The sequence below is a fragment of the Cryptotermes secundus genome, unplaced genomic scaffold, assembly GCF_002891405.2.
Source record: "Cryptotermes secundus unplaced genomic scaffold, Csec_1.0 scaffold561, whole genome shotgun sequence".
Lineage (NCBI taxonomy): Eukaryota > Metazoa > Arthropoda > Insecta > Blattodea > Kalotermitidae > Cryptotermes > Cryptotermes secundus.
Genome location: NW_019744119.1, coordinates 136759 through 151334, shown reverse-complemented (window position 1 = coordinate 151334; position 14576 = coordinate 136759). Strand labels below are relative to the sequence as shown.

General features: G+C 42.9%; 1 protein-coding gene across 1 annotated transcript in view; it reads right to left on the bottom strand.

Annotated features, from left to right (window-relative positions):
* Positions 1-743: 743 nt before the first annotated feature.
* LOC111874504 (probable glutamate receptor) overlaps positions 744-14576 on the bottom strand; it is a 49388-nt gene continuing 35555 nt past the window's right edge. The window contains exons 6-10 of the mRNA XM_023870065.2: positions 13884-14060; positions 10121-10347; positions 8991-9208; positions 4999-5261; positions 744-1087 (exon numbers count right to left, since the gene is read on the bottom strand). Coding sequence (XP_023725833.2) covers positions 871-1087; positions 4999-5261; positions 8991-9208; positions 10121-10347; positions 13884-14060 — 1102 coding nt within the window. The 3' untranslated portion in view covers positions 744-870. The remainder of the gene's footprint in view (positions 1088-4998; positions 5262-8990; positions 9209-10120; positions 10348-13883; positions 14061-14576) is intronic.

The following is a 14576-nucleotide window of genomic DNA, read 5'->3' as shown; positions in this document are numbered from 1 at the left end:
CAATAATATTATCACGTGATTGAGTGTGACTATATTTGCGTTTTGGATTAATGAGCCGATTTATTGGACTCTGATACAGCATGTGACTACACTTTACAGGCCACTGTTACACGCACACTAACGTCCACAGTCACTCAACAAACTAACTGAACTCAACTGACTGACTCTCAAAGTCAAAGCTATGTTACGACCGACTGTCAGTCGGTCAGTCTGTCTTGGTGCCAAGAACCAATCTGGGGCCCAAACCCAATTTTTATTAGTCAAACAATTTCTGGTTTGTTGATGTGGAGTGTCCTCTCTGACGAGAGGACCGGTCTGTCGTTCACAACTACTGTTGAGCCTCGCCAGCGCAGTCATTCTTTTGTCCGAGTCCCGCTGGACTCCTGACCATATTTTACAATCAAACATTCGAGACTTTCCCAATCGGGGGCGGGGGAGGTCCCCGTATTCATATCTCTCAGGAACAGGGTGGCCGCGTTAGAACCCCACGCAGTGGGTTCCATTTAGCCGCCTCTTACACCTTTCACGGCTACGGTGGATTTATTCTAATCCTCCTCAACGCCTCTACTGTACTAACTATCCTGTTTATAATATTTCGGCACTGACCGCACAGAAAACACCGCTAGTCTGTTGCAGTTTACGGGTCTCTGTCTAGCAACGGCCGTTGTCTAGTTGTTTTGATTCTTAGTCGTTGCCTAGAAACGGGCCTACATGTAACAATATTCTACTACGAAAGCCTAGATCTACCGAATAGTCTATTTGAAGTACTATACAATAAAATAGCTGTTAGAAAAACAGCGACGCACTGGGAAATTTTACTGCAGTTTTAATATCCGTGGGAGGCAAACATTTCCTCGGGTGGTAATATTTTTAAACGGTTGATACACGATTGCGTCGCCCTGCGACAAGAATCTCGGCTGTTTGGAGCAGCAGAGATGCCACGAACCCGGCACCCAGAATTGCGAAGATGGGAAGTATGCTGGAGAAGTCCACTGAGTGCCAAAGTGGTCTCTCAGGGAGCAGCTTGCTGGGCCACGACCGTTGCTTCAACCTCTTGATGGTGCCACTGCGGAACATGGCCTGTAAGCTGAAACAGGAGAGCCTGAGGAATAGCAGGGGTAGGCAGAACTGTGTATGAAGACAAGCTTAATTAATTAAGCACCAAACCATGAAGGCGTATGGGGGAGTGGATGTAAGCTCCACGCTTTTGACCTCGGCAGTAGTTTGAGTTGAAGTGATATGCTTCACGCGCCGGCTGCTTTACATCTGGAGAAAGGACCTCGGTACCCATCGAATAGGAGGCTGTGTGGACCCCAAAGCCGGTCTGAAGGTTGTGCAGAAGAGAAAGTTCTTATCCTTACCAGGAATCGAACTCAAATCCCTCTGTCTTCCAGCCTCTCACCATTCGCAATACCGACTGCTTTATCCTAGATCCGCACAATGTACGTTTACTTGTTTTATCATTTCGTAGCATAGTTGGTCTGGCTATAAGCCATAAGGCCGCGGGTTAGATTTCCGATTAAGTCATTGTATTTCTCAATCCACCTAATCCTTCGGGCAGCAGTATGGCCCTGGAGTCGACTCAGCCTCTAAAGGAAATGAGTACCAGGAATATTCCTGGAGCTAAAGGGCTGATACCTCAACGCCATCTGTGAGCCCTCTCTCTAGAATAATGTGGGAGCCTTGACGTCACATAACCCTACGGGCCTCCACAGCCTCTTACAGGGATTGCTTTGCCTTTTTATCTTTCCTCTTTTCTACTCCTCCATTTTCTTCTTTTCTTGTTTCCTCCCCTTCTCCGCTCTTTGTTCCTGCTGTTATTAATGTTTCTCTCTTCTCGTAAGCAGTTTGCTCTTCAATGAGCTGTTTTGAAGGCCACTGTTTTTACTCTGTTACTCCGGATCCCTTCATTCATCCAAACTCTTTCGTTGCCAGTCGCAATGCCCTCCTGAAATATGAGCCAAATGCATTTACTCTTTTCCGTCACTCTGATTGGTCGTTGAGGTCCTTGTTCTTGTACCAGGGTTCTAAACATTAGACTTACTCTTCTAACCTGAAGGCAAAGGAAGAAAGAATTTTCTTCCGAGACGCTAGTATCTTTCTAAGAGACTACACGACCCAAGATTCCTGAAGACATTAATTGTCTCACCACGGAGACTTAGGTTAGCCCCGAATGACATCAAGTAAGATTCATGGTACATATTTTGACACCGGACAAGGGGGTGTCTCCGAGTTTTCTTCGATTTGTCCTTTCTTATCTTCATTTCTCCTTTACCCACACTCATCTATTATCTCTCCCCTTCGTGTCTGATAGCCCTGACCAGGCAGCATACTATGGCATTCGCCGTCTTCAAGTTTGGGCTTCATCTCTGGCCCTCTACTTACTTTCAGAGAGAGGAATTGACTATTCAACAAGTATAAATGCTGTATTTCTGGACATTATCCTGTTTTGGAGACTGGACTCTGTCTCCGTATTCAGGTGAAACCTGCTCAGTTGGGCCCAGTCGAGAAAGCTACTCTTTATCTCCAGTAACATGCACCAACACAAGATAGGTATACAAAGCAAGTACAGCATAATCCATCTGCGAGAGTTAGGGGAAAATATTGAAACATTAAAATCTCTTCATATATGAGGCCAGAAGTGGCCGCACTACAAGGGATTTAGTCCCACCCCACTAGAAAAAAAAATCAGAATAGAAGTCATCATTGAAGAGAAATTTTCTCTGTAATCCTATGGCACCAACATAAAAAAACAAAGTTTCCAACTCAAACTACATTGGATGGAATTGTAATCTTTTTACTTCTGCCCTGATAACGGGAGTTCAGATGAGAGAAATTCTCAAGCTGAATTGACTGATCGTTTGGTCTCTCAGAGACATGTGGGCTGATTCCTTGTATTTCCTGTAGGACTCCACACATGTATCTCACATAGACCATCCGATCAGTCAATCCAGCTCGGACATTTCCCTTATCTCGACTCCCGTCATCACACCAGAAATAAAAATATTACAATCCCGTCCATTGTAGTGGGGATATTAGTGTTTTTATGTTGGTACCACACAGAGAATTTATCTCTCCAATGATGACTTCTACTGTGACAGTGCTCTGGTGCTAAGCCTCAAACATGTGGATATATTTAATGTTTAATATTTTGTCTTAACTCTCACAAATGGTTTATGTTGTGCTTGCTTTGTATACCCTATCTTGTGTTGGTGTAGGTGTCTGGGGATAGGGAGTAGATTTCTCGATTGTACCCAACTGAGTGTTTCTCCTGAAGAAGGAGGCAGAATCCAGTCTCCAAAACATTGTGTTTTAGATAAAAACATGACGATCTATAATGACCAGAAACATGATATTTGTGTTACTGTACCATCGTCACAAAATTTATATTTTTTCCAGTACGTAGCTAAGTCAGTGCAGCGACTAAGTTACGGAGTGGAGAACTCAGAACCGGGAGTTCGATTCACGGTAGGGGCAGGAGCATTATCTGAAGAGTAATATCTTCTGGGATATACGAGTAACGTCGTGGGGTCCGCTGAAAGTCAACCAACGTTTCGGAGACACATATCGTCTCCATCTTCAGGGTGGAAGAATAAACTGAGCAAGATTCCAGCGTGAAAACAGATGGCAAGTAGTTTTCTGCTTGCCACCAGCTGCCTGCTGCCACGTCGGTTGACTAACAACGGACTACACGCCGTTATATCCCAGAAGATAATACAGAGTGGGGCGCAGAAACTTCCTTTTTTGAAGGCGAATAAAAGAAAAATTATTGCTGATAGACAAAATTTATGTTTAGCTAATGAAAGAACATACTTTATAGTTTCAAATCATGTAGTTTTAAACAAAATATTTTGAAGGTGGTGGCCACCGTTCTCTATGCACTGATGCAACCGTTTTCTCAAGTTCCCCTCTGCACGTTCCAACATGTGCACCGGAATTTGGGCTACTTCCTGCCGAATAACATTCTTCAGCTGAAGCAGGTTTGTGGGGCGATGTTTAAAAACCTCTGCCTTGAGGTATCCCCATAAAAAAAATCANTCACAGGGCGTTAGATCAGGTGAGTGCGCTGCCCACGGGATGTCACCTCGAAGCGAGATGAGCCGTCCGGGGAACTTGGCCCTCAAAACTGTCATCGAAACTCGGGCTGTGTGGGCCATGGCACCCTCCTGTTGGAACCAGACATTTGCTAGATGCATTTCTTCAAGAACTGGTTCGAAAAAGATCTCAAAATTGACTGTCGAACTGCCTCCACATTTTCTGGCGTCGTAAAGGTCCGTTGTCGTCCTGATGATATTTTCACCACATTCTCGGTTGTCCTAAAGTTCTCTACCCACAAAACAATCGCTTTCCGGTCGGGAACCGGACCTCTGGGCTTAATTCCGAAGTGAGTACGGAACGCACGCTGCACCGCCACGTAGGAATGGTTGTTCGAAAAATAGGCTTCGGCAGCAAACGCACGCTGCTCACTCGTCCATCTCATGTTTCCTACTGAGGGGTATTAGACAGACACTTCCGCGACTGCTGCGTTCGCCGAGCCTATCCCCACTTTTCTGCGACCTCCTCTCCCTTCACGAAAAGGAAGTTTCTGCGCCCCATCCTGTACTATTCGCGGCTTTGAGAGTCTCAGGTCCTACACGAGCCTTTTCTCTTCTGGACAAGGCTCAGAGGGGTTCTCGTGCTTACCTCGCCTCCAGTTCAATACGTATTGCCGGCTCTTGTGTTGGGATGACATGAACTGCGTCACTCACCTTCATGAAGTGTTGAGGTTAAGAACCTTTGAAATTATACGTCCACTCTTCCTTACGTCTTCATGGCCTCATGTTCAATTAAATAATAAAAAAAATTATATACTTGAACTGCCTCATGAAGCCAAATAAAATATATTGTTCTTCTCCTTACTTTCATTGTAAACACACAATATAAATTTCCATCTAATTCCGTTCAGAAGTTTCAGAGATAAAAGACACGGATGGACAGACAGAGGGACGTGGTACCCACTTGTAATTAATGAGACCCCGATAGGGGCTCCGCTTGGCAATGGTCATGGTCAAGCTTTCGGGTATGGATGCGCCCAGGACACTGGACAGTTTGCAGGTGATTTTGTTCTGCAGCCCCAGGGCTACTTCAAGTGTCGTCATGAATGCGTAGTTGTCGATGTCACAGACTCGTTGCATACCTTCCTCGATAGATATCGGTAGGTGATCCTCTTCAGGGGCTATAAGCTTGGCGTACACTTCCTTCATCAGGGCATCAGTTGCATTCTGCCACAGACAACTGCGAATTACTTCCATATCATAGTCACTAACATTGTTGGCATATGCCTAAGTTGCTAAATCGACATATATCCACTAATCATCCTACTTTTCTAAATTATAAAATTAGAGGTATTGAAATTTTCGTTAATCATTCGTGTATAAGAGAATAAATGAATAAAGGCAAAGAATTCCTCGATAAAAGGTAAAGGTAAAGATATCCTTGTAACAGGCCGAGGAGGACCATAGAGTTGTGAGACGTCGAGGCTCCCACATTTTCTATACAATCGGCTCACAGATGACAGTGAGGTTGCCAGCCTTACGCGTCGCCCGCCCTTTATCCCGAGGAGCATTCCTTGTATTCATTTCTGTTGGAGGCTGAGTTGAACCCAGGGATACAATGCGGCTGGAAGTATTATGTCAACTGAAATATCCAATTATCTCATCGGGAGTGAAACCCGCGACCTTCCGGGTTGAAGCATAGTGCCTCAACCAGCTACGGTACCACGTGCCCACAAATTGCTCGGTATTACATTAAATTTGGCTATACTATTTTCCTTTTAAATCCCTTCAGATTCTCAATCGACTAATCATCATTTGAGGCTCTCACGATCTGTGTTGTTGGATATATCAATCAATTCAAAGTACATAAATGAAACAATATACACATAAATCCAGGCGGATACCTAGATATTTCATTAAATTAAAAAGCTACGTTTCCGTCCTCACATTTTCCGTTTAAATGTAAAGTTACTTACCATCCTACCACTCTACGCTACGAAGGAGAGTCAGGAAATAGGCCACAAACGGATACAACACGTAAAACATGTGATATTCGAAACTGGAAAAAAAAAACATTTATTTCTCGACATATCCTCCACCAGCACTGAAACACTTGTCTCGTCACTTTACCAGTGTGTAGAAACCCGCAACATAGAAGTCTTTTGACTGTTGTCTCTGTCACTTCCGCACCCCCGTTTCAACCCTTTCGTCATCAACGGAACTTTTACCACCATTGCATTGAGCAAGGCTTTGATTGGGGTTGGTAGTAATGGGACCATGTGTCGCCCCCAGCTACAATCTTGTTAAGCATATCTTTTCCTTTATCTGCATACCATAAGAGATGTTGCAAGGACAGATTTTTTTTCTCGATCCTTTAGGTCTCTGAACATAGACCGCACTCATCTTTTCCGAAACTTCAGAAGATCATGCATTAAGCTAAGCCATGGGTACATCCTAGTGCAGTTGCTACACTGTTTATAGTTATCCTCAAATCAGCTCCAACTCTTCCACCCGCTACAGCAATCTCGTCAGGGCAACTTGGTCTGGCATCATCCGCGTCTTTCGAACGCCCTTGAGAGAATTCCTCGACCCAGTTGTGAACCGCTTTAAGCGACAAACACTTCCCACAGCAGAACTCAGCCCTTCTGTAGTACGATCTCAAGCAAGGTGGCCAATTTGACAATTTAAACCAGCCTCTGAACATGGTCATGCGCGTCTGTTACCTATACTCTCAAGAAGCTGGACTGCGATGCTACCTAGTGAGACACACAGAAAACCTATGACGTCAAATGCAACTGCTTTACGTATTCACTGACTCTCCCTCGCACGTTGCCTGAGCTAAAGGCAACGTCAGTTCGCACAAGAACTACACGGCGCCACATTCCAGAAGATGGCATTCTTGTGCTAATTTGTTATTAATTTTCATTTTTCTTATTATATTGTTTTTATTATCTTCCGGGTCGATCTTTTTAATAGTTTTTTGTCTATATAGATCTATAGAGTTGTTATATAACATCTATCTTACATATTGCAGTTCCTGCTTCTAACGCTAATATTTCTAACCAATTTCTCTGTTTTGGTATAAATTATTTTTCAGCCCTTTCTTAGTAATTGTAACTCTTCTTGCGTAAAATGGGTGTCTGGTGTTTATAGTACTGTGGAATTGTTTTCTCTTTTGTTGTGTTTTATTTGCAATTTGGATAAGTTGCATACTTTTTGTTTTATTTTTGTGTATTATTTTCATTTTGTCTTGTAACTCTTTTATTTACTGATTGTTCTACGTGACTCCAGGTGTGTTTGCATGTCTTTCCGTTAGCATATATAAGCAATAAATCCCCTTGTGGTGAAGCTGTTTCTTTTTGTAAAGAAATGTCTTGTCGTTCTTTATTCCTAACGTTTGTGCTTACGTTTGTTTGTTTTTTTGTTGCTATGCTATGTATTAGTGTTTTATATGCGAGCATAATTTGGGACTATCTTCATTTTAAGCATATGTTTTTAAAATTTATATTTGCTTTGCAGCGTGATAATTCTATGCTTTCTTAGGAGGGAAAGAATTTCATCTAGACTCGAAGCCATACGTGTAACTGCAAAATGGACGACTTACTCGGAGTTATCTCTCCAAGAAGAACACTTCTGGTGCTTATCACTTTTTGCAGGATGTGCTTTGGGGAGGAGGAAAGTGAGAGAGACAGAGATGCCGACGAACAGAGAGAAGAAAGCAGTCTTCTGGGATGGGCGCCGTATAGATATTGTGTTAACCGACGTTTCGGAGGATGCATCGTCTCCATCTTCAGGGTAGAAAAAGAAGAAATCCGCGAGCGAACCAGAGTGAGCAGATGCTGAAGATGGAGGCGATACGTTCCTCTGAAACGTCGGTTAACACAATATCTATACGGCGCCACATCCCAGAAGACTGCATACTTCATAGTCACCGCCGTGAAAACCTCAAATCTTCAGGAAGACAGAAGTTTGTATACTGTGTTGTAATATTTACCTGGTTTTAGAACAGATATTACCTCACTACTATTTCACCGTACGACAATGCACTGTCCTCTTCCTGCACCTAGCAATGCATCAATTTGTTTTTCACAGAACTTTCGGCTTCACTTCTAGTTTTATACACATGACCGTTCAACGGCGCTTCTATACTCGCAGTGAGATTACAATTGAACTCAAGACTGCCCTCTCCTTGCCCTGTAATCCCGGTTTTGTGCCCAGAGTCATTCTAGAACGACCCCGCGTATTCGCGAGCGAACGAGGCGTTTGTGGAAGAGACTACAGAGAAGGAGGGAAGCCCCTTTCTCTTAGTTCATACGGAATCTGTTACTGCGCAGATGGTACCTTCTTACGAGGTGCGTATTTGTCGTACTTTTATTACAAGCCACTTGTTTCCTCCCACGAATAGGACTGTGTATTAAAGAATAAATAATGAGCAGACATTTGAGCATTATTGCAAGTGTTGGTGGTTGTTTTCGCCCTAAATAAACAGATATGCTAAGGCAAGACCAAACACTGTGGTACAAAGATTGGCTGCCTTTTATCCTGCAATCTAATATCAGCCCTGAGGTTTGCAATCCTGATTTCATATTTCTTATTTTTCTTCGGTTCTTCCAAGTTACGAACAGAATAACTAAAGCCATGGAGCAAGGCAAGTCAAATATTCCTCTTGCTTTTAGGAACTGAAAGTTCATTTCTATAAAGACTGCTATCTAATATGATATGTCAGTTTGGTAAACATCTAACAATGTTCCGTTTGATTTAACTCTGTAACTCTAAGTAATAACATCTGTAACATTCTCAGAGATCCGAATTCGACACAGAAATATTTCTTTTAGATTATTTTCTCAAATGTACAAGGCAAGAGAGTACAGGTGTGACAAGAGAAATCTCACTGCCATTTTCAGGTACATGGATCATAAACGGTTTCCAAAACAGGTCTAGAATCACATGACTCACTTTGAAGTCGTCAATGTGAGCGGAATTCGCCAGAACTCCCAGCCGGTAAGAACCAATGTCGATGAGTTCCCGTAGAGAGTTGAAAGGAAGTGAGAACTTCTGCACGGTGAGGAAGGAGATCAGGAAGGCCGCGTATGCTGTGTACACGGTCAGCGCCGTTAGCTGCGCCACGAGATACAGCACCCTCTGTGAGTAGAATCGCGTCTGCCTGTTCACGCCTGAAAAACACTTAACTTACTTATTTGCTGTAGCTTGTGTGATGAAAATAAGGCAAATCTGGGAAACCCCTTAAGAAAATGACCACTTGGAAGACTGAGACTGAGATGGAAGGAGTATTAAACTGTCTTAGGGTGTCGTCGAAGTCTAAGATGTAGTACTATGATGTTGAAATTTCAGGATGTTCTACTAAGAAGACAGTTATTTTGTTTCGGGGGAAGGGGTTGTGAGAATAAATCCCTCGGCACTGCTGACACCAATGGACCGATTGACCGAGCTATGGATAATAGATGAGCATGTTGTACGGTCAGAAAAACTTGCCACATAAATCTCACATGGATTGCCCCTGACACGAACCCAGGTAGAAAATGAGAACAGGTGACTAAAAGCCTTCGTTATGTCACAGCCAAACGAACAGTTGCTTTAACTAATTACTTAGTCAGGTGTCCAAGAAATTAATAAGCGAATTAGTCAGTCGGTAAATCGGCATTTATTATTTGCTCTGACAGGAAGTGTCTCATTCATTTAGTCATAATGACTCGTGGAAAGGGTCCCCGTGAGTGCTGAGAATATCGAAGCCGTAGCATTCCTACAGTCTGTTTACTGCTTTACTCCTCTCCGGGCTCTTCCGGCCTATGTCAACCAGCACAAAGTTGCTACTACTAGCGTTCTTGTGAAGAACATGTCTTGGCGAGGGGAATTAAATATAACAGAGAGAGACTCGCGGGGGGGGGGGGGCGNGGGAGCGTAAATTTGGAAGGATACGCGGTGGAGGTTAATCCATTTGCCTGTGTTTTGCGATCTCAGGCACTGAGTTAGCCACACATACAGGCTAATATCTAGTGAGTTCATTTTCACAACTTTGGTCAGTCACTTACTCAAGCAGTCAGTTAGATACGAAAGTCGCTGCTGACCTTGCATGTAGAACACGCCCATGACGTAGACAGCGCAGTGTGAGTCTGGTGACTCTGATGACATTCTTCCGAAGAACCGCAGCTTTATGTGGTTAAACGTCTTCAGGCAGAGGACAATCACCAGTTTAGTCAGTATCACCAGCATCCAGAGCTGAGGACTAAACGGTTCCAGGAAGCCGTGCCAGATGACATCCTTATCTCCGTTCTGCCTGATCAGCACACAGTTCCTGGAATGCACAAGCAGAGAGTCTGCTGTTTAGAAGAGCGTAAAGCTTACCTACAGATAGGGGATTCCCTTTGGCCTTTCTTAGCGCGAAAATATTGTTCTGCGAACACCGCCAGGCATCAGATGTAGCAAAGATGAACAAATTTTGATGTCCCAGTTACTTCTGGACGTTTAGCCTGTTCTTTATTTCTTAGGCTTCGAAAGCGTTTGCGTTGGGTCACAAAGGCTGTCCGTCTGCACACATCAGATTGTTTGGCGTGTCACAGTCGGATCACAAAAAGGCAATGGGAAAAATATATAGGTCAGATAAAAAATAGTGGCAACACTTCTATAGTTCTGAAATGACTTTATTACTTGAGGTAAACACACTTATATTCCTTCAATATAATCGCCCCCCCCCCATGTGAACCACCTTCTGCCAAATTTGTGGACTGGTAAAATATCGTAGAGGGAAGCACAATGGACCAATACTGGTCTAAGTGCATGGGGAAACCCACCCTCTCCAATAACTAAGTAAAAAAAAGAGAAGAAAATTAAAAATGTAAAATCCCTTAACGAGGTTAGGTTCTCCATTCATTAACAAGAAGCTGCTGGAAATGTGCCACTGTTGTATGTCAGTCTTCTAGATTTGTGTTGGTGTGGTGTAAAGATATTGTAGTTTTGGTGTAGCATATTAAATCTGTAAACGCTGTAATGGAGTATAATTTCACTTACGTGCACTTCATAATGTGGGCTGTATGGTATAATATAGTGGATCAAGATTTTTGTGATCAGAATCTTTGGTTAGTAACCGTTCTGCAGTAACTACTTCGTTGGAATATTGTCGATAAATATGGCCTAATTAGTCTGTGGTATACCTACATTCATGATACCGCTTATCTGATATTACTTACCAGCCGAATGGGTGTATGTTAGATTTGGTGTTGTTACATTCAGTGTACAGTCAGCGGCAGATTATTGTAAATGAAGTCTAAGAAAAAACAATTTAATGTTTCTACCCGAAGGTATTATACACAAAGCCTTTAAACCACAGAGCATATTGTGGCGTGGAGATTGTTGCTAAGCAGTGACTATGTAAACGGCTCGGTAAACAAGTTACCATTGCTAGGCAGCAGATTTTTGATAATGTAACTTTTTTATTTATTTGATTGCTAATTTACAATCTACTCTAGTGACAACAGAGCAATAGGTAAATGTTCGGGCGCCGTAGTAGCTTGTTGTGATTACCATCCACTGGTGAGTCTTCACGCGTCTCATAGATTAGGTCTTCCGGCCAAAGGCGTTGGAGTCTTCTGTTCGCCAGGGGTTGGGCGGCGAGTTCATTTATTAAATGGTTGTCGTGGTCAACGATGCGATCTCTATATCTGATGGCTTTCTTGTTGATGACTTCCTTTATGAAGGGTATTCTGAGATCTGCATGAAGGGTTTGATTGGATACGAACCATGGAGCGTAACATTTTTGGCTGGAACGTTTATAAAACTTTCGTATTTAAGGGTTTACTGCATCCCCACAGTTCAATCCCATATGTCCAGATGGGAATGTAACAGTTGGAAGCAAAAATGGAAGAGCTGTGTTTTCTATGTGGTTCGTGCCGAGATATTATTAGCGGGAAGTTACGAGAATCCCGTGTGTAGGCGGGGTCGATTACCACCTGCGAGTAGTAGGCGGCGACGAAAAGGGAAGTTTCGAATCTGAGATAGTAAAATATTGTCGCGAGTCCCACGGGACTCGGACCTGAGATTGACTGTGCTGACAAGAGCCAGCAGCAATTGTAAGCGACATACCCTTCCTCTCGTCAGAGAGAGCGCCCTATATCAACAAGCCTGCAACAGTCTGACAGTAATAAAGATCCGATCGTAAGCCCCAGATGGGTGCTTTAATCCAAGACAGACTGGCCGACTGACCGTCGGTCGTAATGTAAGACTCAGACTTAGTCAATTGTCAGAGGATAGTCAGTTTCGTACGGGAGTCTGTGAAGAGAGAACTTGAGCGCGGAAACTGAAAAATCTTCACTGTTAGAAGCCGTTACCAGCGAACAGCTGATGAAGACACAGCAGACTGAGAAACGGCTTTGCGGGTGCTGTGGTGATTTATTAATTATGTAGATTAGCAAGGAAGCTGTAGTTGCTCGTAGTTCTGAGTCAATAAATCATTTCAGCAACCTAACCCCTATATAGTCACACATACTACGTGACAACAGCATACGCACGCACATCATAAATACAGGGCGTTCAATCAAGGAGGAAACTTCGCAACACCGTTGACCGGGCCCAGTATTCCTCACAGATTGCTGCTGTAACTGTAACGGCGCGCGTTTATCAGCGCTAATGACTCATTCTGGTATCAGCAGTTACAGCAGCAATCGGTGAGAAATGTAGTGCCGGATCAGCGGTGTTGCGAAGTTTCCCCCTCAACTGAACGCACTGTACTTGTAAGCAAAATTATACACCTTTACAATGTTTACAAATTTAATAAGCTGTAGGTCCATCAATCCTGTCTAGAGAACCATGATTAACTGCCGTGGGGATCCGTTGCGCTGACCACACGATACTCTCTATCCGCAAAAGTTGGGACTAACATCGCCGACAAGCGGCGGTCGTTCGGTCAGTACAATTCGCTTGTGGACTACAGGCCACGGAGTTTAGTTTTTTGTAGGCCTATCAAATAAAAATAATGTATTTTACAGATACATTACCCAAACACTGGTACATATCCAGCAACACTAAAGCTATTTCATAATCAATGACGAACCTAACCTAGCTAAGAGATGTTACATTTCAGTATTTTATGAGTGAATATTTACAAAATATACGCTTTTAATTGTGAAAATGGATGCGTTTATTTGTTGTCTTATAATCGTTCTTGTATTGAGAAACCACGAGAGGACTGTCAATAGATCGAAACATGTTGTTGTCAGAGTAAAATCAACATTGTCATTTTATTGATTTTATATACAGTAATTATGTAGACGGAACTGCAGAGGTTAACTCTCTACGATACAACAGGATGCAAAGAACGAATTTGATTAGTTAGTCTTTGCAATGAGGGGCACGCGGTAGCGTTGTTAGTTGAGCCACTATGTTACAAGCCGGAAGGTCGCGGGTTCAAGTCCCGATGGAGTTATTGGATTTTTTTCAAATGAGCAAATCCTTCCAGCCGCACTATGGCCCTGGGGCCTACTCAGTCTCTAATAGAAATGAGTACCAGGGATATTCTTGGGGGTAAAGGGCGGCCGGTGCATAGGGCCGACAACCTCATCGCCATCTGTTAGCCGATTGTCTAGAAAATGAGGGAACTTCAACAACTCTGAACCCTACGGGCCTCCACTTTACTTTTACTTCAGTCTTTGCAATGCGGACGAGGTACCTTCTATGAGGTACGAACGGAATTATACAAACTTATTTAAAAGCAGGGAGAGCTTCAATGAGATAATTAGAACAGTCTAAACCGTTACCAACAACGGCAGAAGAAGGTTATATTCTGGAGGAAGAAGAAATGGAAAGCCTGTCGGAAGAAAGAGAGACAAAAGGGTGCACCTGGTGTCGAAGAGTGGGACAGTGAAATCCACAACCCTTGTCCTCAGAACAGTCATGGCGAACTCGGCCACAGAGATTTCAGCTTCTCCTCTCAGTATCATGCCCATCATTCCATTCCACGAGCCATCCTGTGTAAGCGAACCCCACGCTCTGTCCTCGGGGATGTAGCAATCCGACCTGAAAGCATTCAGTAATAAAAATAATTCAATTCAATTCCTTTTATTGCTTCCTAACTCAACAGCCCAAAGGCCAATTACAGAGTGAGTACGAGTAGAAGAAAGGAAACAAACACAAAAAAGGAATAATAATAATAATAATTCAATCCGTGTTTGTTTACGTGCAAACTTAACAGCACAGTGGCCAATTACAAAGTTAGCACGAGTACATAGAAATACAAAAAAAGTAGTTAAAGAGCAAAATACAAAATAAGGCAGTCTGCATAATAGCAATTAATTAATATCAATTCCAAAAGAAATTGAAATTAGCTTTAACAAGCGAGAAAAATAAAATAAGTAAATTTCAAATAGTTATGCCATTTGTGGCGAGAAAGGACAATACATGTATATATACACATAGGAGTTAATAATAATAATAATAATAATAATAATTCAATTCAATTCATGTTTATTTACGTGTAAACTTAACAGCACAGAGGTCAATTACAAAGCTAGCACGAATAGAGAAATGCACAAA